The sequence below is a fragment of the Hippocampus comes genome, unplaced genomic scaffold, assembly GCF_001891065.2.
Source record: "Hippocampus comes isolate QL1 unplaced genomic scaffold, H_comes_QL1_v1.1 scaffold7, whole genome shotgun sequence".
NCBI lineage: Eukaryota > Metazoa > Chordata > Actinopteri > Syngnathiformes > Syngnathidae > Hippocampus > Hippocampus comes.
This window is the reverse complement of record NW_017842060.1, coordinates 7,271,221-7,296,457: the sequence shown is the minus strand read 5'-3', so window position 1 is coordinate 7,296,457 and position 25,237 is coordinate 7,271,221. Positions and strand designations below refer to the sequence as shown.

Sequence of the window (25,237 nt, the reverse complement as noted above, 5' to 3'; positions counted from 1 at the left end):
TAACACCCCCACACACACACACACACACACACACACACACACACACACACACACACACACACACACACACACACACACCGAGAACACCCTCGCAAATTGGCATTGACCTGTTCTCCAATTGCCAGTGCGGTGCCACAAAGATAAATATTGTCAATCGGCTCATGTCGTGACAAAGGTGTCAAACAAAGTCACGATGTGTCTGCCTTGCTCATTCACGGCATTTAGTTGAGCTACTCTAAAAAGATCAAGGTGAAGAGATGGAAATTCCGCAGCCACTGCCAGCCTAAAGGGAAACGACAGAACAAGTTTCAGCTTTGATCCTCTCACAAAAGCCTTTCATGCCTTGTTTATTTACCGTATGTACTTGTGTACTGTTTACTAGGGATCAACAGAAGTATTCTTCGGCTTTTTTGCCAAAACTTATCGATCTTTGTGATGCTCCGTGTTAACAATGTAGCTGCTTTCAAAACATTCAAGAACAAGAAATTACAACTAAACACTTTAGTTCGAAACTTGTCAGAATTATATTGATGAAGAAATTAACTTGCGGATTTAGGAGTCCTGCATGGCAGAATGAAGCCAAGTAAGACGCTGATGCTGTACGGGAGTCTTACATGGGACTTTGGCATACATAACATCGAAGGTAGTGACGGCAACATGAAGCGAGGTTGGCACATTGTGACAAGTGACAGTTGCGCATACATCTGTTTGCTTCACAAAGATAATTTCTCCAACTTTAAAACTGTATCGTGTACAATTGAGTTCACAGAGCTATGCTCACGAAAATATGAGTCAGGAGGGAAAAAAATGTTCATGGTCACTTTGCTTCCTATTGTACTCTTTTTGTACCGTACTCCGATGATCCTGACGACCGTCTTATCGGCTCTGCGCAACATGGAGCAGTGTTTCCAAGCAAAAATAGACACAAAGACAGCAAAAAGACCACCAAGCACACTGTGATGAGACAGGCCATTATAGCTGCTGAAGAGGCATGGGGATCGAACCTGTCAATGCCTCCGACAAGATGAAAATTGATTCTCAAATTTAAACGATGATACTTTTCATACTTCAGGTTCATTTGGGTTACTGCTAGTATAGTGCCAGAAAGGGTAGCGGTAGTATCGACTGGCAGACACACACAAGTACAAAAGAAAGTTCATACGATTACATATTGACAGATGGCGCCAAAATGTATACGATATGTGGCAGCCAAAATTCATTTGTGGCGGCGTTCCACGGATAAATATATAGGTGGAGAAATACTACAAATGTAATATTACACAAAAACAATTGATCGAATCAAGCAAAATAAGATGGTACAGCTGATCACAAAATGTGCATAAAATTCAAATTATCGGATGATGCGCCAGAGATAGGTGTAAATTGTAGTTTCAAACTACACTCAGTCGATGGAAGAAGCAAGTGAAGCCGGTCGATTTTTACTCACCTTGACGGTGGCTTTGGTGTTTTTGCTACTGCTGCTGCTGCTACTGTTGTTGTTGTTTGGGTTTTTGGCATCTTCGTGAACTCTGTCCAAAAGCCAGAGGAGAAACTCCAGGGCGTCGTGTTGCGAGTTGCCCCGAAACTGAGAGCCATATTTGGCTACAATGCTCTGGAAAAAAAGGACATAATGGCCAGTTCGATAAATGTTGGTTTATTTGCTGTTTCATAACAGAGTAGAGACCAACACAGGGCTGTAAAAAAGTCTTTTGGAATCAGTGTGGTCATCTACACCATAAATTCTTGTTACGAATTTGGGAAGATTGAGCCAACTTCACTGAGTAAGCCAAAAGGGGATATTTTTATTATTATTATTTTTTTTAATTACCAGAATTTAACATTGATCTGAACCATCTACAGCTAGGGTGTCAAACTCATTTTTGTCGCGGGCCACATTGTAGTTACGGTTTCCCTTGGGGGGGCCGTTATGAATTTTGGGAAACCATATCCTATACATGTTTAATCCCCTCGACGTATTACATCCACAGCGCACAACAAATTGATGAATAACTAGTTTTAAAATCAGAAGTAAAAAATAATGACTGTTATTGTGGATTACATATGACAATTTTAAATTTTGATTCAGACTTTAGCAAGCATCATGGAACTTGACATGTGTGATTTGTTTTTGCGGGCCACCTAAAATGATGTGCCGAGCCAGATCTGGCCCCCGGGCCTTGACTTTGATATCTGTGATCTACAGGGTCACGTCGCGTTCGATATAAAGTAATACCACCCCAGCCTATGATTGTCGACAACATGCTGGTTCCATAATTAGGGGCATGACATGTCAAAGAAAAGTGGAGGAACATTCCGTCCTTTGATTTCATCACCAAGCAATTTACACTGAAAGCGACGTGTAACTGCTTTAACATTTGCAACTAATGACAACACTGCTGTCTACCAGGTACAAAGTCACGCTTGCATTCTCTTTGAAGACAGTTTTTTTATGATCAAGCCAGCAGCGATATGACTCTTGTGCTTTAACTTCACAGTTTGTGTGGTCACCGGTCGGACAAACTAAAGCACCAAACTAAACGAGTTTTCGTGTGTTGCAGTGTGCGGCGCTTGTGTTTAGTCGCAGCTGCTGCCAGGCTAAGTGAGACCATCTGCTGTGCCTGTGATAGAACACCATGTGAGTTTTATTTGCCGTATTGAAAACCGGCGAAACAGATGGAAGATGGAATGGTCTTTCGTCAAATTAATACAAACCCAAGGGGAACACACTTCGATGAGGGCACGATTACCGGTGTGCGGGGAGAGGCGGGGACTTCTGTTTAGTGCCCTCATTATTTTTCCTCACTTGTAATTTGGTCCGTGGTTCATTTGGAGTTCACAACTGCCATCTTTAACATGCATAATGAACACCAACGAAGACATATTTAATGGCAGGATGTGTCGGGTCTGATGTTTCTTTTTTTTTCCACTCGTTACAACGGAAACACAATAAAATGGGTGTGCTTTTACGCAACGACATGGCAATGCAGAGATGATTACATGGGTGACAACTGCAACTCCAACAAAATAAGAATCGGATCTCAACAAGGCCGGGGAGGTGAGGGCTGAGTGTCAAACTTCACACACCAGTCAACTTGTCATCCGAGTCCGATATTACCTTTGTAGGCGTCACGTCATACCATGTCAGTGCGGTTTATATTCAGTAGAACATCACTCCGACACAGAATGGGGGATTGAAGCCGACCAACGAATTTGCTGGCTTCCGGGGTGGTGTTAGAGGCAAAGAAATGGGATAGCGGGAAGCCAGATATCACCATAACGTGCCCTTGAGACCTATTTCACCCCCCAAAATATGTTGTGATTTTCCACTAAACTCAATACTGTATTCATTCAACTTTATGAAGAAGGTGTAAGAAATCTTGGTCAATTGCGTTTTAGGAAATTATGGCCATTTAATAAGCACATTGTGGCCCATCACCTAGCAACAAGATTCAGCTAGCAGGCTGACTCATTGCTGTTCAACAAACATTTTTCTAATTTCTAAAATACTTTTTTTTTTATATCAATTGATATTTCACTCTGACAAACTGAACATGTTAATCTTGACAACATCCAATGGCACACATAGTATGATGTAAATTATTAAATGTAAAGACAACTTCCAAACACCCCTGATGTTTGATTTGCACAACCTTTGCTTCCTCTGCCCTCCCAAATTGCCAGCACCATCACTCTCGTCTTTAAACAATACACATCAGAGCTCAAACAGGACTGGAATTAGGCGGTCACATCCATCACATACCAAGTGAGCTCTCTCCTCATCACTGTGCATCCCGCCTAACAGGATTGGATTGATTCCAGTGTGACAGGCAGTGAAACATGAGGACCATTTTCAGACACATTATTTTTTAACTAAGCTTCACTCGTACAGGTGTGTCTGGAGGCAGCAATCACTCACTCACACAACTTGACCTTGCAAAATCCTTTTTTTTTCCTTCCCATTTCATTATAAATGAACAATTGCCCGTGTGAACTGAGCTGATTACGGTAGGTGGAGTGGAATTTGGACTTGGCAGAAAATTATCCTTTTTAAAAAATATATTTTTGGGTTGAATAGAAGAATTTTTCAACAGATGTGCTCAACTTCTGTTTCAATGCAGATAAACAGAATAATGCTTCCCCAAGAAGGTGCCGGAGAGCTCAAAATTCCTTCGGTAATGCCTAATTGTTATCTTTTGCCAGTAAGGTAGTTGAGCGCTCCTGCTGATAACAGTTCACTTCATTTTGCCTCAGTTGCTATCAACAATCTGGCAACATTTTTAACTATCTATTTAATCATGAATCATCAAATCCATGATGGCACCCACTGGTAATTATACGTAGCCAACAATTAGGTGATTGTGAAAGCATAACATACCGTACCCATCCATCCAGTCCATGCGTCCATTCGTACATCCATTTTCAATAGCGCTTATTAGCATTGAAGGTGAGCTGGAGCGGGTTAGCTAGTCACCAGTCACTCGCAGGGTAATACAGTGGACCATTGATATTTGCGCAACATCGTAGCTGCGGGCCAGCTACGAACAATGAATAGCTGCGTATAATTGATGCCCGTTGAAATATATCGTGGGGGTGCGGGGGATAGATCCCTCAAAAGATCTGTTTTTCCACGAAAAATGTCTGTGACTGGAGGAGTTGGGGGGGGGGGGGGGAAAAAAAAAAAAAACAAAACCCCAAAACATTTTAAAAACTGAAATAAAATTTTTTAAATTGGTCCCGAAAGGAAGTATACACTGTATACTTCCTTTCGGGAAGTATACATAGTGTACTTCCTATGTGTCCATTGAATCGACACATTCACAACTATGGGTAATTTAGACTTTAATTAACCTAACCTGTCTATTTTCGACACATCTCTTGTATTAAATCTCATCACATTAAATGTGCCTCCGGCATTAGTCTGATGCAACATGGAGTATACTAATTGTTGTTTACTTAAAAAGATAAGTAATTACCGGTATACTGCAAAAAATTCTCACAGCACCATCTGTTCCATTCAGAAAAAAAAAAGACGCATCACAGTCCAGGTGGCGCATATCCACCACGAAGATTAGTGTGTGCAAACATTGTAAACATCCTCAGTCGTGAGAGGTCTTTGAAGGAAAGGGGAGGCAGGATGAGACAAACAATCCATCAGTGTTGGCCTGCGTCACTCTCACACACCTCCTATACACCCCCCCCACCCTCACCCCCTAAACAAAGGAGACCACGTCAAACACCTCTCTCCATCTCCTCGCCTGAGCTCCTCGAGCCTCACGGAGCCGCGGCTCTTCAAGCGTGAAAAAGATGAATCTGCGCCCCTCTTGCCGAAGCAACCCGCACATGAAGTGCCTGTGTTGTTAAAAACCCTTTGGGCCCGCCGGTGTTAAGCCGTGAGCTGTGTTTTCAAGTCCTATTAATGTGCGCCAACACTTAAGCAATAAAACGACACGTCATCCCTCCAGATGCAATCAGCATCAAACATGCAGTGAATGGACATCAAAACTGAACATTTCGGATCTTGAGGTAAATCCTCATGTCTGTTTTAACTCTCAGGCTTGAATCAAGTGCAACTGGACTGCTCTTGTCTTTGAAGACGTTTCGCCTCTCACCGCAGTAGGCTTCTTCAGTTCACGCGAGAAAGGACGATCATAAGTTGGTGTGGCAACCCAATGATTTTTTTTTTTTCAGCTGAATGAAATATTAATGAAGAAGTTTACCCAGCGACATATTGACAGACAAAATCCTCTTTATAAGGCATCTTAACAATTGTCATTTCGCATTCCAAAAGAATGTCACCGTTGATAGTTGGCACGTGCCTCCAACGTAGGGCACAAATATTTGGTTTTGCCACACCAAATGAGGCTGGTGCAGTCCTTACCATGTCTAACTAGTTAAGGCATACATCTACGACAAACATAACAGTCCAGTTGCAATCAATTGAATGCCCTGAAAATGAAATGACCAAGATGAATGCCAATATCCACAAATACGCTGCGATTTTGACACGTAGTAAGTCAGTGTTGTTTCAATGAATTTTACTAAATGACACTCCTAGCCAGCCGGAGGCCTGATTCATGTAACTGGCTAAAAACCTGAATGATACTCTATAAATAAAAAAATGCAGCATTCCAGGAAGATTCTGGATGAATTCTACATTGTCATTCAACAGTGCAACAACCACAGGAAAAGCCAACCGGTCAAAAATAAACAATAGTTCAAGAGCTTGTTGCAGTACTCAATTTTGACAATGAGGTAGATGGTGCGGTTGTGGCAAATCAGGATCCATCCATCCATTTTCTCCCGCTTATCCAAGATTGGGGCGCAGGGGCAGCTGCTTTGTGCAGGGAAGACTTCCCTCTCCCCAGCCATTTCTTGCAACTCACCTCGGGAGATCCCAAGGGGTTCCCAAGTCAGCCGGGAGACAAAGTCTCTCCAGCGAGTCCTGGGTCATCCCCTGGAGATTCTGCCGGATAAATTCAGCATTCGTCAGCAGAGAGGCGTCCAGGAGGCAATCTAACCAGATAGCCACTTGATCTGGCTCCTCTCAATGTGGAGGAGCAGCGGCTTGACTCTGAGTGTGGAGGAAACCCTCACGGGAAACGATTCCGACTTACAGCCCAAAGTCTCCTGCTAGTCCACTAAACACATGTAGACTATTTGTGCCAATTCACATGCATCCTCGAGGAAGTACGTGCTATTTTTCCCCATATCGTCACCAAAATGTAATTGTCTTTTGACCCACAAGGCACTCTACAGTTTACGTAGCGCTGCTAACTGTACACTTCCTGCCATTAACTGTTTCATTATGCCAAAATGCCAGCTGTGAAAATTAGTCATAAAAACAATAAATGTAGAGTTAGCTTAATACCAAAATGAACATGCTAATACCACTTTCTGCTAAGTTCTGTACTAGACCACAACACTGTTGGCGTCTCACAACTTGAGAATACTGACACATTTCTCAACAAGAACTCAAATCAAAGGCTGCAATCATTTCGCTTCAATTTGCTTTCGAAATTTGAACATGAACTTTCGCTCAGAGCCTCAGTTTAGGCAGCCTATATAGGAGACATTTTTATTTTTGTTCAAAAAGTTTGTCTCTTTGTAATGAACGGGTCTCAGAATGAAAAAACAAATTTGTTTACTTTGTAGCATTATAGCATAGCATTGTAGCATAGCATAAGACGACCTGCTCATTAGTCTCCAAACTGTGGCAGAGAGGCACAGAGCAGCTTGTTATAGTGGCCTCGCTAAACACCTTTTTTTCCCTTCTCTGGTGTGTAAACATTGAGTAAGGCATGGGTGGATTTAAAGTTGCAGTCTTTGAGTATTTGCACACTGTAACATATGTTGTTGACACCACAAACCTACCGGCTCCTCGACAAAAACTTGGTAAAACCAAGTCGCTTTACTTTTATTTCATATGCTGTTCAAGTGCAACGCAAAAGGAAATTGTCCCACCAAAAGTGTCACTTTGTGAACTCCGGCATATGTAAAAAAGCGCAACTGGATAGCAAAAGGAACTCATCAAGCAAGAGGCTCAGGAATTCTCGAGCCGTGTGGCCTCCGAATCAAGAGGAGTTGGGGAACATAAATTTCACACTTGAGGAATTAGGGAGGAATGTTGTGGCAACAAGCAGCTTTCACGGATGCCTGTCCTTTCTTTACTATGGAGACAGGACAGGGAGGACCATGGGTCTTATTTACAAGCGAAGCCCCCCCCCCGCCCCCTCCTCCTTCTTCACTCTTAGTACACACCACTGGAGACATCTCAGCATGGGGCCTCCTCCTCCTTCCTTCCTCATCCTTGTCCTCATCTTCCAGGCTGGATGCACTTGCTACAGTAACGCTCCCTCCAGCAGACACACACGCACACACACACACACAAATCACTGTGTCCGTGAAAGGGGAAATGAAGGACATGTTTTCCTTTGCGATGCAGAGGAGAGGCCCAGCAGGTGCACCAGTGATCCAGCCAAAATATCCATCTTGGTGCGGGACAAGACATGGCTCGTGCACCGCAAACCGTTCAGCTCAAATGAAATCATCTCATTCTCCTTCGAAGAAGGCGACAATTCCATCTGGGAAATTTCCCACATCCTTAATCATTCTTTTTTGTAGCCTGCGGTAATGAGAAGATCAAGTGGGTGCCACCCCCTTATTCAGGCATTAAGAGCAGGAGGTAATAGAACCGACTCACAGTAACCACCATTTTGTCACAGTGCCTTAAATGAGGTGCACCGAGGCGATAAGGTAAAGAACAAAGACATGAACACGCTCACGACACCGATTATCACCCTTCCTCATTAGACAGCGGAACCACCGAAGTCCAACACAATCGCTTCTGGTCGAGCTCCAATTTTTTCGGACATGGAAACAACTGGGTCAGTCTCACTATAAACTAAACAGAGTTCTTATCATAAGTAGCCAAACATTTTTACACATAGTGTATCAGTATGACAAGTTGCTAAAAACGTGTTGCCTTGATTTCATGCTTTATCATTTTATGTTAAAAAAAACAAACAAAAAAAACATTTTATTTGTATGGTGGTGAAAATTTGACCTCTTATTTTTTTACCTTTTCTACCATCTTTATTACCGGTTTGCTTTACTGTTGTTGTATATGTTAAATTGCTCCATGTACAGCACTTTTTATGCAGCGATGGCTGTTTGAAAGTGCTCTATAAATACAGTTGAGTTGAGTTGAGTTCTTATGAGGATTATTCAATTCAAAATCCAGAGAACGTCTAGATATCATTATGTACAATGGGGGAGTGTCCAGCATCTATCCGACATATTCTTTTTCCCACACCTGAGCTTATGCAAGTCTGTTATTTACCAACCGACGCCCCCCCCCCGCCCCCTCCTCCTTCTTCACTCTTAGTACACACCACTGGAGACATCTCAGCATGGGGCCTCCTCCTCCTTCCTTCCTCATCCTTGTCCTCATCTTCCAGGCTGGATGCACTTGCTACAGTAACGCTCCCTCCAGCAGACACACACGCACACACACACACACAAATCACTGTGTCCGTGAAAGGGGAAATGAAGGACATGTTTTCCTTTGCGATGCAGAGGAGAGGCCCAGCAGGTGCACCAGTGATCCAGCCAAAATATCCATCTTGGTGCGGGACAAGACATGGCTCGTGCACCGCAAACCGTTCAGCTCAAATGAAATCATCTCATTCTCCTTCGAAGAAGGCGACAATTCCATCTGGGAAATTTCCCACATCCTTAATCATTCTTTTTTGTAGCCTGCGGTAATGAGAAGATCAAGTGGGTGCCACCCCCTTATTCAGGCATTAAGAGCAGGAGGTAATAGAACCGACTCACAGTAACCACCATTTTGTCACAGTGCCTTAAATGAGGTGCACCGAGGCGATAAGGTAAAGAACAAAGACATGAACACGCTCACGACACCGATTATCACCCTTCCTCATTAGACAGCGGAACCACCGAAGTCCAACACAATCGCTTCTGGTCGAGCTCCAATTTTTTCGGACATGGAAACAACTGGGTCAGTCTCACTATAAACTAAACAGAGTTCTTATCATAAGTAGCCAAACATTTTTACACATAGTGTATCAGTATGACAAGTTGCTAAAAACGTGTTGCCTTGATTTCATGCTTTATCATTTTATGTTAAAAAAAACAAACAAAAAAAACATTTTATTTGTATGGTGGTGAAAATTTGACCTCTTATTTTTTTACCTTTTCTACCATCTTTATTACCGGTTTGCTTTACTGTTGTTGTATATGTTAAATTGCTCCATGTACAGCACTTTTTATGCAGCGATGGCTGTTTGAAAGTGCTCTATAAATACAGTTGAGTTGAGTTGAGTTCTTATGAGGATTATTCAATTCAAAATCCAGAGAACGTCTAGATATCATTATGTACAATGGGGGAGTGTCCAGCATCTATCCGACATATTCTTTTTCCCACACCTGAGCTTATGCAAGTCTGTTATGGCTCACAGCAGCTTGTCGGAGAACTGTTTTGCTGTCATCCAATAAGCCCAGGAGGGGGCAGTTTCACAGCAAGACAAGCTCTTGTTGACCACTTCTTAAATGGCCTTGAGTATCAAAAGATCCCGTTTTGTGTTTTGTGCTTGAGCAGGCTGGCGAGTCGGAGTTGATCAGTGCGAGTCTCCTCTCCCTCCAAACGACTGCCGCGGAATGCAGCCTAACCACCTCAACGTGCCGGTCGGTCGCGCAGGTGAGTCAGGCCGAAACGACACTGTCGGTGTGTAAATCAGTCACAGCAATGCAAACTAGTTCAGTCATAAAACCTCATGTGAACGACATCACGTGACCAAGCCCCGTCATCGTAACATGACCTGTGTACTGTACTTCTGAACAAGGAAACGGGACAGAGGAAATTGACAGTGACAATCAAAACAAACCTTCCCTATGAGCGTCAATAGTGGTTCGCATGTCTGTCTCTCGGTTCTTAGGTTGGGGGTTTGAATCCCAGAACAAGCCCTCCTGTGTGGGATTTGGGTGTTATCGCCATGCTCGTGAGGATTTTCTCCAAGTACTCTGGTTTCACCCCCACACCTCCATCCCAATCTCAAATGTATTTTCCATAAATGCTTTGGTCTTAGGTTAGGCTTATGCTAAAATAAAAGCAAACTGACTATGAGAGACACCATGTACAATCTACTTAAATTAGTTATCTTACTCAACACTTTGACATGCAGAAGGGCTGGGTAAGGATTCAATCTAAATAGAAATTGCACTCAATATAATATCAATTTAAAAATAATAATAATAAGGAAGCAAACGCCGTAATTATGCATTTTGTGGCCTCTGCGGCGACAATATGACATTAGATTTTTGCCACAATTACAAGCACCAAAGAGGAAATTTGGAGCACACCAGATATTATGAATAGTATTTTTCCTCTTGATAGTTGTGCTTTATTACATTTTTATCTTTAATCAATTGATTTTTTCTTTTTAAACAGGTAAAAAAATTCAATATGTAGCGCTATTAAACACATTGTAAATTTCCCCAGTGTGGGACAAATAAAGGATATCTTATCTTATCTTATTATGTCAAGTCAAGTCAACTTTATTGTCAAATGTTCTACATGTGCAACATGTTGACAATGGACGTTTATTCAATATTTAAATTGCCACATTAATTTGACTCTACATTCTCCATAGGTGAGAATGTTAGTGTGGATAGTTGTCTAGATGCCCTGTGACTGACTGGTGACCAGTCGAGGGAGTATCCTGCCGATCACCTATAAGGTCAGCTGGGATAGGCTCCAACTCCCCTGCAACACTAACGAGGACACGGGCTACGGAAAACAGATTGATGGATGGATGTTTTGTCAGCAGAATGTATCCCTGCAGTGCCTTTAAAACACACAGTTTTGTCACGTCACAGCCAATTAGGGCTTTTTTGCTTAGGTAGAGATTTTTCTTTTTGGTGTGGCTAACTGGGGAGCTGCCATCGACAGTAACTTTAAGATTACAACTGCCTCATTCTCTGTACATAGGGGAAGTAACCTACAGGGCGGCCGATGTTTTTTTGGTCCCTAATGGTCCTCCTGCCTCTTTCCTCAAGTAGTGGCCATCCCTCGAATAGACGTCGGGCCCCAATTAGCTGCAACCCTTTCTCCCTCGGTCCGAAAAAAAAGTGCTATAACAGTAATTGTCTCAGTACATAGCACTGTAGTAATCTCTTTGGAAGTCTGTTGCGAACAAAAACGGCAGCACCTATCAAAGCAAGTGAGCAGTCGGATGAATTGTGGACTGGGTCCCACATTAAAAGCCTTTTCGGGTGACGATGTTGTGGTGCCCCTGCCTGAACTGGCACTCTATATTCATGACATAATACGAGAAATTTCAATGATAGTTTCACCCTTAGCATCTTTATAATGTACTATTTAAGCCTTTAAGAAGATTTTACTGTTATGTAGTTCCTTGTTTTGTATGATATGGTTAAGGTGTTCTGTATATTTAACATTTGATACTTTCTGGGCTTTATGCCTTGTTCAAGACATTCCTTGTGGAAGGATTTCACAAGAAAATGTGTGCCACACGGTAAAAGGTTCATTGATCACTGATCAAGTGGATAAAAGTCAAAATGTTGAATATTACAATGTGCTGATTTTATCATATTTATGGAATTTGTCAGAGCCCGGACATGTCAATGTCAGTGAAGCGATATAATATTGTTTGCATCCATGTTCATGTTTTGAGAAGCAACCAATTGGCCTCCATTCAAGCCACTTCTTTGCTTTTCTCAGTAAGAGTCCTTTTTATTTTATTTTAGACTCAAATTTCGGCCGACAAATCATACCATTGCTTGAGACGATTCCAAAAATATGTCTGAGTGAATAAGCACCCTCCCACCCCCACCCACAGAATAAAATACCGTTTAATAAAATACCCCGAAGAGGAGCAACAATCATTTAATGCACTATTGCACTGACTCGACGTTACATCGTGACACACTTGCTTAGCTGCCTTGAGGCCCACTGTTTTCATTTGACTGGCTTTGGTTTGCACGTGGACATGAAATGGCCAATTTATCACTTAATGGCAAGTTAATGACATATAATGTAGGCAAGTTTTTTTTTTTACAGCCTCTGGCCCTGCTTTGCGCGAATCATTGAGTGCCCTGATAACTGATTCCAATTAATATTGAAGTATGAGCACTACAGTATCAACATTTACACATACTGCAATCTAATGGGGAATCAATTCCTAATAGCAGACGTATTTCTTGTGGTATAGTGCACTTTTGTACCTTTAGGTGTACAATAGCGTGGAGGCACTTTTGCAACTCTATTGGACTATTAGAGCTTTGGATCATTTCTGCATGTTTTCGGACAGGGAAAGAATTGTTTGAGGTCAAGGGAGAAGAAACTGTTAATCATTCGAAAGAGATGTGTTTACATAATGCAGAGCATCAGACAATTTTCCTCCCCACTAGGAGCACAGTCAGCCCTAAATTAAAATTTTAGGGGCAAAAGCAGAATGTTTAGGGGTGCACTTGGTAAATTGGCTTGCAAAATAAATATTCAAATTTTCTCATATTGAGTCAGTATATTACTAATAATTCGCAGTAACTCTTCCCTAAAAATAATTTCAGGCCTTTTATCACAAAAAGATTTGGAGTCATTATCAGGATTTATCTCTTGTGGAATATAACGTTTATTTGGGAAAAACCAAGCACTGCTTGTACTCTGCCATTGTTCATAGTCTATAGATAACCCCAAGAACTTCCTCTCAACATGATATGAAAAAAAATCCGACTTCCCCGCTTTCCTGGAATGTAGCACAAGTTTAAGGTAGAGCCGGCGACGTCCAGCTTTGACCACGCCCATTTCACGCTCGCCTTCCATCGAGACGCACCTGTGGCGTCTTGTGACTACAACACTCAAGACGATGGACAATATGAAAGACAGTAAAACTAACACAAGGCAAACTACTATTGTGTGAAATGTTCAAATATGTTTAAAGAATTAATGACACACTCGTCTCACCTTGAAGTCCACAGAGAGCTGCGGCGTGTACTCCAGCGTCCACAGGGCTCGAACAAGCGACGCCAGCTGCTCGGTCACCTCCCCCCTGGCGGCCTCGCCGTTCACCCGCCGGGCCAACGCGTCCGTTTTGTACTTCTCCAGCCCGAGGTACTCGGCCAGCAGATCGGTGTTGCTGAGGCACTGCACCACGGCGTTCATGAAGCAGGTGTTCCCGTGGTTTTTGAGCCCCAGAGCGCCGGGCGTCTTGTCGCCGTAGCACCACGACAGTCGCTCCTTGACCGAGCCGTGGGACGACAGCGTGGAGCTCTTCTTCACGGCACCCTCCTTCGAAACGCCCGCAGCGTCTTCGTCTTTAAAGCCGCCGGTGTCGCTTCGACCGAAGCCGCCGTCATCGTCTTCCTCCCCGGGCTCCGGCGGCCGTCCCTCGCCGAAGTGCGCCAAAGTGCTCAAAGTTTTCAGAATCCTGCCCATGAATTGACTGAGAGAACGAAGAGACCTTCGCCGGGTGAACATGCCGCTCCGGTGCTTCTTCTCTTTCCGGTTGGTCGTTTTGGCTTTCGTGGGCTTGCGCGCCTTCTCCTTGCGGGAATCCATGGCTGCTGTTGCTGCTGCTGCCTGCACCTGACAGGAGGAACACTCGCTCTACTGTGGTGGTGGAGGAGGAGGAGGAGGCGGAGGCGCACCTGTCTGCCAGACAGTCTAGTCTTCCTCCTCCTCTTCCTCCTCGAGCTCCTCCCGCTTTTCCGCAAACATCGCCGCCGCCAAAGTGGCACTGAACCGGCACCGGGAAAGCATGTGATGAGCTCGTCGCTTCTATAGATGTCGTGGCCTCCCCATCCTCGGTACCACTCGTCCTACTTGACTACTCCCGAAGCTAACGTTGCTTTCTCCCGCCCCGATAGCGAGAACAATGCCCGCCCCTCACAACGCACCCGGGAAGAAAAATAAACACGCACCGACCACTTCATTAGGTCCACCTGCCATTGACGTGCAATAGGAGTCGTGCCGCCCCGAGATGCGTGTTGAAGTCATTCCGCTACCGCGCGTGGGTCTCAGAACACATTTCGTATTGAAAGCATTGGAAATGTCATTACAGATATGGATAAAAAACAGCAACAACATTTTTTTCCCAAGTCTATCCTCGGTTATTTGTTGGAAAACTCATCTATTCACTATTTTTTGTCTGAAGAAAAAGGTCTGCCTGATATTCTAATCCGGGTGCCCACCGGCACTAGGTGTCCCCCTAGGACCACTTCAGTAGTCTTGGGGACATTAGATTGGTGTAAATTGGTAAACAATGATTTAAAAAGTATATCTTTTGTACTGCATAGCCCAAAGGTCAGTACTGTGGTGAATAAACAAACCATAGCATTTGTGGAGAGAAGTTAGCTGGCGCAATGACGATGAGAATATTTCCCCCAAAATAATTTGAGTGAATTTGTTTTTTCAGGAGTGTGTATGAAATCGGTGGCCATAGCCTTTTGCATGATCAGAACTCAAAAAGTAGCTCTCAGTTTCAAAAACGTTGGTGAACCCTGTTCTCATGCAATGAGACGTAATCTAATCTAATTTAATAGAGCATTGGTGCCATTTTGGCAGGGACGGCGCCAGGATTTTACTTCTCTCCCGGGACGAATGGCCAATAATGTTCATCAAAAACATTAAATCTCTTGTTTTTGGAGTGTTTTCAATTGAAGATGGGTTGGAAAGGATTTGGTAATCATTGTATTGTTTTTATTTACATTTCACACAAAGTACCAACTTCATTGGATTGGTATGTTGGTCCCCCCAACAATTTTATCACAAAAAATGGCATTAAAACAGGGGTGTGTATATTTTTTTATATCCACGGCATATTTTAAAAAAAAAAGCATGTTTTAATGTTTAATAGGCTAGCAGATGTGCGTTACAGATGCTGCTGTCTCAATGCAGATGGTCAGTTTGATGCACCATCTCCTTCCGCGCTATTGTCAGTGTGAAACACCTTGTCTAAAACACAGTAGACAAGGGAGTCTATAAATAGCTTCACTCACATTAAGGCTGCCGCCACTGAAAAACTCCAGCAAATACATAAATGGGAGCTTTTGTGCACTTTGGGTTTGTCGACGGGAAAACCAGCATCTGCCTCGTTCTACTCTGATTCTAATCATTCGAGCCTTAATTTCACAGCTCACCGCCGCCCAAGATTGAATTTAGTGGGCCAGATATGCTGATTTATTGGAACAGATAGTCAGAGCCGACATTTCCGTAATTTCCATAATGCTCTTACTCTGCTATTGTTGGAAAATGCGCAAAAGGCAGTACATAATAAAGGGCGAATGTACCAAATCTGCTTAGAAAACTTTTAAAGAAGTTTATTCGGTTGCATTTTAGGGAAAATGAGCAGGGCAACCTCTAAAGTCGAACGCCCCTGATGTTTTCCAAGACCAAATTATTGTTCGAAGGTAATATTTTAGGTTCCTTTGCCTTAGACTTTTTTTTTAAGTGTCTTTTCACGTGATTGATCAAATTGTTGAAAAACAAGCCATATATACAAAGATGCCTCACTGCAGTGGAGCAAATGTTATTTGTCCAACCCAACATATTCCATCACTCCACGACGGGGTGAGGAAACTTCCATCGCATGACAGCTCCGTCTGCGCTGGTGGTGATGAGGGTGCTGTTGTTGCAGCAGATCTCCACGCTGGTGATGGCTCCGCCGTGAGCTCTTCCGACGTGGGTGACCATACCGTCCATGTAGTCCCACACCCTCACCAGCTTATCATCGCCACCTGTCGGAGAAACGTCCTCAAATATTCATTTGCTTTCATTCAACTTTGTCAGTTGCAAAGCACCGCAAAAAGTTAACCCCTAAGATTGTGCAATAAACCTAATATAGACACGGTCGCAATGGCCGGGGATCAAACTACCAACCCCTGGGTTGGGAAACGACCACTCTATCACTGAGCCATGCCCCCCACATTTTATTCTATTTTATTTGATTATTAAAAGAAACAACATAAAATTGGTCTTGTAATGGTGCATCGAGATAAGAGTTTAATTTGTTCCATTTATGCTCGAAACTCAAAACATTCATTATATAATGAAAGCGTTCCAAAGTTCCCCCTTCAAAAAACAAAGAAGCAAAAACTGAAATTATTGTTTTGAATTATTGATGACATGATTCCATTGTACTGAATTTAAAATAAATGGCTATATATTTTTGGTAATGACTTCTGTGGGGAGTCATCTCCAGCAGTTATTACAACATGCAAAATGTCACCCTTCGAAACCGTAGACATGAATATGCCCCAAAACAGTCAAATCCACACTAGTGAATCGACACAGCCTCTTTGGTGAAAGCATGCGGAAAAAAGACAGGTAGACGTTCTTACTGCCAGCATTTTCAATCACTGTGCATCATGTAGTTGAAAGTGTAGCGCAGGGATGAGGCGGTGAGCAGCAGCTGCTTAATGGTCCATTACCTGTCACAAAGTATCTGCCGTCATGGGAGATGTGCATGCAGTTGATGGCCAACGTCTGCGCGTCCTGAAGCTCTCTGATTGCTGTCCCGTCATGCACATCCCAGTAGACGATCTGAACAGGTAGTCGACAGTTACTTATTTGACAGCTGCAATAAAGACCAAGACCAAGATATATTTGTCCTTTAAGGCTGTCTGTGTTTTTTTTTTTGTGTTTTTTTTTTCTTTTTTATGACTACTCTTACTTTGTGCTTGTTTTAAAAATCAGATTATTTTCCCGACAAACACACACACACACACACACACACACACACACACACACACACACACACGCATCAACCTGCATCAAACGATAATGAAATTATGCCTGCTAAATGGAAGCCAACATTAATCGTCCCTGAGTATTTGCAGCTGTTAAAGTATAAAAGTATGACAAAAAAAAAAAAACGATTGCTGTCTGTGATTATTTATAGCACAGGTGAGAAAAACAGTGCACACTGACACGTCCCTTTTTTTATTATTATTTAGAGCAAAGCTGATTATACAAATGAAAGAGACCGCAAAAAAAAGACCTGTAAGGATCAGTCTGACCCAAAAAATGCAGGTTTATTCAATGCGGTAAACAAAAGGATAATTGATTCTACAAAGATCTGATTGTGACAGCCCGAGCTCTGTATACGATTGCTCCGGATTACTCGCACAAAACACGGCAAAGGAAACATACTGACATTATTTTTAAAAAAACAACACCAAACAGACAAGTGTAATGTTCCTCAAGTCACCCTCAAACATTGTGTCTCGTGTTTTCCTCGTTCTCATGGCTCTTTCCAGTCACGACCTCTTCCTGCCTCATCTCATTTTGAGCAGCTTATTAGCGACGCCGCCTGTGCGACTTTTCTTGGCCCATCTGTGTTCTCGAGGAGGGAGGGAAACTGGGCCACAGTCCAAAGCCGATGAACTGCGCCGTTGCGCATATATAGAGACGGAAAAGTTGGGAGTCACTTTTTCTATTTTTGTCCACTTACTGGATTCGAACCTGACAAATGTAAAACCAGTGTCATCTCATTTCGTTCATGAATACGGCGTAGATCAAACCCTCTGAAACCATGTAAAAATATTTTTTAAAACAAACCGCCAGATCGCGCGCACACACACAAACACAAAAGATCGGGGTGAAATACGGTCTCCAAGTGCACACAATGGTCAAGGATCACCAGGGCCAATTTTACACTGCCCACCCTTGGAGGTCTGCTTGCTGTTCCTTATAAACATACTTTGCACGCTTCCATCTCCTGCATGGAGCGAGTCTCTTTGTGCTCCCACCATGTCAAAGAATGTGTGCCTCTCCTGCCTTGACTTTAAAGGGGATGATAGGAGTCGCTTCCATGAGCTGGTAAGCAAGATGGCTGTGGTCTACAAAAATACCAAATGAAAGAAAATTCCACTCATGGGCACAGTTAGACTGAGCTTTGCGCTAGACTTGCGCTGGGCACAAAAAAATATGGCTCCACAGTTTTTTTGTTCGAATATCCTGAGCTTAAAGGGTTAATAACAGGACATAGGAAAAAAATTAAGTTGACCTCCTTGAATAAGTCAACCACAAAAATATGTTGACACAAATTTTTGGCACCCAGGCACCATGTACGCCAGCCACATAGACATTTGCAAGCTATAAACCTCTACTGTATTTTACTGTATGGAAATTTTACGCATGACCATGGTACAGTGTACTCGTGGGAATGACAGCTGCTTCCCAGGTCTGCGGTTCTGGGTTTAAATCTTGATTCCGACCTGCTTGTGTGGCGTTTGCATGTTCTCTCGATGTATCCTAGCTTTCACACATGTTAGGTTCATTGAAGACTCAAAAATGTTCATAGTTGTGAATCGGAGTGTGAATTCTTTATCTACGAGTGCGCTGTGATCGACTACCGACCACTCCAGTGTGGACCGTGCCTGTTGCCCAAAAGTCAGCTGGCATCACCTCCAACTCGCTCGCGACCCTAACGAGGGCAAGCATTGTAGCAAAATGGACGGATGGATGCTCAGTACAACCGTCTAGCTTCAAGGCAGTGAATCTGATGTGCCACGATCTCTAATGAATTCAGTTTTGGGCATAAATCAATCATACCGCGATAATCGACTGGACAAATCTTACATCTCTTGAGTATATTTCTAAAGTGCTGCCCTAAGCGGGTCGATATGGGCGTATTCATCCGCCTGCAGACAGAGTGCCTGTGTCCTGGGATGAGCAGATGGTGGATTTGGCTGGCACTAGGCTGGCGTTGGCACATCCGCACGCAGGAAGGCACGAGCGATGCTCTGCATCCATCCTTTTTCACAGTTGTGCTAATCAGAGCAACTTATCTTCACCTTTCAGCAGGGGTGAGAAGTAATGAAATGCAAATACGTCGTCACTGTGCTTCAATCGATTATTCAAATATCCGTACATGATTATTACCTCATCTGATTACTTTTTCTTTTGACAGTGTTATTACTGTATACGTAAGGCATAGGGACTGAGTCCTGCCATGAATAGCAAAAAATATGTGAGTAGATGAATCCCCACTCCCAAAGTTTTACACATGCCCATTGATGTCACAAGATGGTGGCAGATAAAACATCAGGAAAAGTCCACTAGAACAACTTAAGTTTATATGGAGTTAACCAGAGGCACTTTAAATAGCAGTACCAGCCAATTCTAGACCAAGTCTGAAAAGACCCACAAAAATATGTTGACACAAATTTTTGGCACCCAGGCACCATGTACGCCAGCCACATAGACATTTGCAAGCTATAAACCTCTACTGTATTTTACTGTATGGAAATTTTACGCATGACCATGGTACAGTGTACTCGTGGGAATGACAGCTGCTTCCCAGGTCTGCGGTTCTGGGTTTAAATCTTGATTCCGACCTGCTTGTGTGGCGTTTGCATGTTCTCTCGATGTATCCTAGCTTTCACACATGTTAGGTTCATTGAAGACTCAAAAATGTTCATAGTTGTGAATCGGAGTGTGAATTCTTTATCTACGAGTGCGCTGTGATCGACTACCGACCACTCCAGTGTGGACCGTGCCTGTTGCCCAAAAGTCAGCTGGCATCACCTCCAACTCGCTCGCGACCCTAACGAGGGCAAGCATTGTAGCAAAATGGACGGATGGATGCTCAGTACAACCGTCTAGCTTCAAGGCAGTGAATCTGATGTGCCACGATCTCTAATGAATTCAGTTTTGGGCATAAATCAATCATACCGCGATAATCGACTGGACAAATCTTACATCTCTTGAGTATATTTCTAAAGTGCTGCCCTAAGCGGGTCGATATGGGCGTATTCATCCGCCTGCAGACAGAGTGCCTGTGTCCTGGGATGAGCAGATGGTGGATTTGGCTGGCACTAGGCTGGCGTTGGCACATCCGCACGCAGGAAGGCACGAGCGATGCTCTGCATCCATCCTTTTTCACAGTTGTGCTAATCAGAGCAACTTATCTTCACCTTTCAGCAGGGGTGAGAAGTAATGAAATGCAAATACGTCGTCACTGTGCTTCAATCGATTATTCAAATATCCGTACATGATTATTACCTCATCTGATTACTTTTTCTTTTGACAGTGTTATTACTGTATACGTAAGGCATAGGGACTGAGTCCTGCCATGAATAGCAAAAAATATGTGAGTAGATGAATCCCCACTCCCAAAGTTTTACACATGCCCATTGATGTCACAAGATGGTGGCAGATAAAACATCAGGAAAAGTCCACTAGAACAACTTAAGTTTATATGGAGTTAACCAGAGGCACTTTAAATAGCAGTACCAGCCAATTCTAGACCAAGTCTGAAAAGACGTTTAAAAATGTCTTTGGGAGTGAATGAGTTAACATGAGATTGAATATGATAGATTAATTCTTGAATGTGATTCGTAAAAGGACAAGTTAAGTCAAAAATTATCTTCACAATATGTTCTACGCACCCCCACTAGTCTAAACACGGTATGCAGATTGCTATTGCATTTGTGGAAGATGAACTAAGCAGCAAAATCCAACAGGTTTTTTTTTTTCCCCCCCCATTTCAGGTGGCGGCCATTTTGCCTTGTACTGTCACTTGCTGTCCACCGAAAATGACATCACAGTACCTCTGGGCTCAGCTTGTGAACATCACATGACCAAACCCAGAAGTGAAATCAGTCCTGAGTGTAAATGTTTTCAAATCCAAGTTACAAACTTTGCCTTTTCGCCCCTACACCTTTGACTAAGGTATTCTGAACAATTTAAAATCTTTTTTTTTTCCATTTAATTTAGAAACCTTCTTTTATTTCTTGACCTTACTTTGAAATGTTTTTAGTTAATGTGTTTAAATGGTGTCAATGTGGGTTTTGGTAATTTTTGTAAGCTACTCTTGTTTTCTCTGCTTTGGTTTTTAATGTCGTTAACTGTTGTTGTGTTTGTACACGCTTTAGGTGTTATGGCTTTGCTTGTGTGAAGCACATTGAGTTGCCTTGTGTATGAAATGTGCTACATAAATAAAACTGCCTTCCCTTGCCTAAACAAAGGGGAGTAAGGTCAACTGCAGTTGGGATCATGATTAATTTGACATCTTGCGGTCCTATAAGGAAGGAGAAAAACAAGGACAGCGTCGCCGCATCCATGGCCTGAACATTATTTGATGTTGTCAGCTACAAGTGCTGAATCATTTGACTTGTGCCTAAAAACAACTAACCACTGGGGTTCAAAAATTCTCTGTGTAATCAAGCAAAACATACAAGTAAGGAATTCAGATTTTTTTAGTGCTTGCTAATTTGCATGTTTTTTCTCACTCACATAACTTCAAATCTAAGGGAGCTCATTGTTTTGATAGCATAAAACCGGAGCCAACGCTAGCTATCTCTAAAACAACAATGTGACGTTATAATTGAATGTAAAAATGAATTGTTACTTTTGTAAATTTTAGAGTCTGTACTTTTGTGTCTTCTGTGTCTCTCGGCATGTCTGATGAGACGAGCGATGCTGAGGGTGAAGGGGGGTGTGGATGAAATGCACACACATTCGGGGAACAAGGACAGAGCCAGCCTAATTATGACCAGCCGAGAATGACACGACAGGCTTTGCAAATACAAATCTGCGAATGTGTGCGTGTGTGTGTGTTGTGCAAGTGGTCGCCGTGGGAGGCCGGGCTAATCGTAGCACAGCAGCAGGCTTCTCGCTTCTGCTCAGCTCAGCGAGGGGAAAATATTATGATGCAATAATGGGACATTTAGCCGCCGTGTTTACCGCCGATTTAGTTCTGTGTCTTAACGTGACATTTTTTAGCTGAAAATTGAAAAATGTCAAGATGGAAACAGTCCACTGCCCTACACTGAGGGGCAATGGAAATAACGTCGGCGAAACCAACCTTCCTGTCGGTGCCGCTAGTGAGAATCTGGTGCTCTTCAGGGTGGTAGCATACAGTCTTGAAGGATGAGTTTTTGCTTATTATCTTCCGAATTCGCACAAATTTCCTATCGAAAGAAAGGTGGCACTTAAAAATAAATATGATATAATTAAATAGAATGTAAAAAAATTAATTGTTTTTTTTGCAACTTTTGTTACTTCATTTCAAAGGACACTGTGCTGCTCTTTCTGGTGAGCGTGCATTGGCCACCTAGGGGGAGTATAATACACACATACGGATGTACACGGTGTCATTCACAACGAAGCTCAGTCAGCTGCAGTAATATTAGTTGTTTTTTTCACAGAGGATAACTGAAAATGTGCCTGTGAGCATTGAAACCTCACACATTGGTTCATTCATATATCATGGCACCACGGTAGCGCATTTAAGACTCATCTAGAAATTCTGACCGAAAGCCAAATATCCCACAGGATTTGTGAGTAGGTTAAGTGTGTTCCCAAGTATGGTTTGGTTGCGAGGCAACTCACACAATGTCCCAGAGGATGCAGGTTCCGTCCATGCTGGCAGTGACAGCTTCCTTGTCATCGCTCTTGATCTGGACACACCTGACGGTGGATTTGTGCTCCGTCAAGAACGCAAGCCGTCGGTGGCCGTGCTTCAGCAGCTCCCAAACACACACCTGCGTTGGATTCAGCAAACGCGCTTACTTAGGCAATAAATCACTAGGGGTGAATCTCGGCTTGTCACGACTAGTATGAGGGGAGAGAAATGCCAAAATGTTTAGGTACACTTGAAAAAGGCATGCATATGTATAGTATAGGTATCTGTCACTGAATGCAATGTATTTTTGAAAACATGTTTTCATGATGTAGATCTTAGAAAGTGTGTGTCGTAATCATGAGAAGAAATGTCACAGTTCATGGAGTGAGTGACGAACATCATGTAAGAATGTCAGTGAGAACTCGAGCTATGTGATGAGACAGCATCACTCATGAAGTGTCATGGCTATATATCTAGAATTAAATCATTTGTCAAACTACTAATAAAAATAATTTCTCAGCCTTTTGGTCAGAACCCAGTGTTTGGTGAAACCAAGCCTTTTTAGAATTGAGGCAATATAAGCATCATTCAAAACTGACCGTTCCCTCCTGCCCCCCGCTCACGATCTTCTTGCAGTCCGTGGAGCCCTTGATGGCCGACACGCCATTTCGGTGTGCATTGTGAATGATGAGCATGAGACGGCCGCTCTGCGGCGCGAATACGCGGATCTTCCCGTCATTCCATCCTGTCAAGAAAAAATAATAACATGATGAAATCCAACCTGGACGACTCGCCAGCCAGTCCAAGGGAACTCACTATTTTTGTCATCCTTATTTAAGACTTCCCTCATTAATTTTCCATAAATTAACCGTTAATCCCATCCTATCTTCCATATAGAATCCTATAAGTTACTTCGGCTCTAAATGAAACTGAAACGGGTCCTTGCGATCATATTAATGATAGCTACATTTACCCAAGCTTTCTCAAGTGCAATGAAACATTGAGAAAGGAGAGCTGCGGCGAAAAGGGCGTGATCAGATTGATTTCTTATTCCTGCTCGAGGTTGTTCAATCGAGGAATTAACTGAGAACCTGGGCGTGTCTTCTTCCGTTCCTGGTTTTATTTGCAAATAATCGCTCGGAGCGCTTTCCACAAAGCTAGCTTAGGGGGCGACGTGCTAGTGCGCTCTTTGTCCTTACCAGAGAGACAACTCAGCGCACTAGTAGACCGAACCACACCTCTTTATTTGATTAAAACATCTATACCGAGGGTCATTTGCATTGATTCCTACCAGTGACAATGCTGTGTCCGTCAATCATCAGGTGCACAGTGTTACAGGTAAGGCAAGGTTGTGGGATCCTCAGGAGCTCTTTGGAGTTGTCTATATGCCACGCTCTGATGTCCTCCTCTGAGCCGGTGACAAACAACTCTGAGGAGCCGCTGACGACACATGACAAAAAGCAACAAAATGTAGAGATCAACGTCTGTAGTTGGCAACGTGGCAACAAGAAAATGTGAGATGTGCGAAAAGTATTCGGTCTGGGTCAGGTTCATGGTTGCGAAGTTCCAGTCATGCGTCGACGCGATTGATGACAATGTGCATTTGTTTGGTTTACACACTCGTTCTAAAACAATAAAGCAAGAATCAGGAAACGTGGTATACTAGTGGTCTTATCCTAGTTCATAAGAGTGTTGCATTATATCATTATTAAAGTCCATTATAATAAACCAAGTCAAACAAGATGCGCTGAGTCTAAAGTATAATAAACAATTACTCTATGAATCGATATCATTATGTGTAGTATGACATAAACTTTATATATAGCGAATCAATTATCATTTTTACATGTATGTATTCACTTGTTTAAAAAAAAAGATAATTTTAATGAAATGTAATGGAATTAAATATTAACATCCATCCTCAATTGAAATCAAACCAAGTACATAACTTCTAAAAATCATAATTGCACATTGTTAATACTACTACCACAAATACAATAAGGATAATAATAATGATAATAATAATAATAAACCAATTAAATTAATATATTAGTATTAATTTAATATTGTATACTATAAATGTGGCGCTACTGTAGCTCATTGAATCATTAGATAAGAAAAGTGTGCTTATACTGCTCTCTAGTGTGGTTAGTGGGTACTAAATTCAATACAGTACTTTTTGAGAACAGATTTTCATTCACACAAGACGGGAACTACAGACTGGTTTTCTAATTTCTGCAATTTTTAATTTTTAATCAGCAGCCTGAGTTTGCATTTGAATAGATGCCCGAGGGGCGTGTGTGCGTGTGTGTGTGTGTGTGTGTGTGTGTGCGTGTGTGTGTGTGTGTGTG

General features: G+C 42.6%; 2 protein-coding genes across 2 annotated transcripts in view; both read right to left on the bottom strand.

Annotated features, from left to right (window-relative positions):
- The window catches only part of usp43a (ubiquitin specific peptidase 43a), a 59,185-nt gene extending 44,148 nt beyond the window's left edge, over nucleotides 1–15,037 (bottom strand). The window contains exons 1-2 of the mRNA XM_019862060.1: nucleotides 13,502–15,037; nucleotides 1,448–1,612 (exon numbers count right to left, since the gene is read on the bottom strand). Coding sequence (XP_019717619.1) covers nucleotides 1,448–1,612; nucleotides 13,502–14,095 — 759 coding nt within the window. The 5' untranslated portion in view covers nucleotides 14,096–15,037. The remainder of the gene's footprint in view (nucleotides 1–1,447; nucleotides 1,613–13,501) is intronic.
- Nucleotides 15,038–15,213: 176 nt separating this feature from the next.
- Nucleotides 15,214–25,237, bottom strand: part of cfap52 (cilia and flagella associated protein 52) — a 14,247-nt gene continuing 4,223 nt past the window's right edge. The window contains exons 10-15 of the mRNA XM_019862063.1: nucleotides 24,178–24,326; nucleotides 23,486–23,631; nucleotides 22,874–23,025; nucleotides 22,347–22,452; nucleotides 16,966–17,077; nucleotides 15,214–16,272 (exon numbers count right to left, since the gene is read on the bottom strand). Coding sequence (XP_019717622.1) covers nucleotides 16,091–16,272; nucleotides 16,966–17,077; nucleotides 22,347–22,452; nucleotides 22,874–23,025; nucleotides 23,486–23,631; nucleotides 24,178–24,326 — 847 coding nt within the window. The 3' untranslated portion in view covers nucleotides 15,214–16,090. The remainder of the gene's footprint in view (nucleotides 16,273–16,965; nucleotides 17,078–22,346; nucleotides 22,453–22,873; nucleotides 23,026–23,485; nucleotides 23,632–24,177; nucleotides 24,327–25,237) is intronic.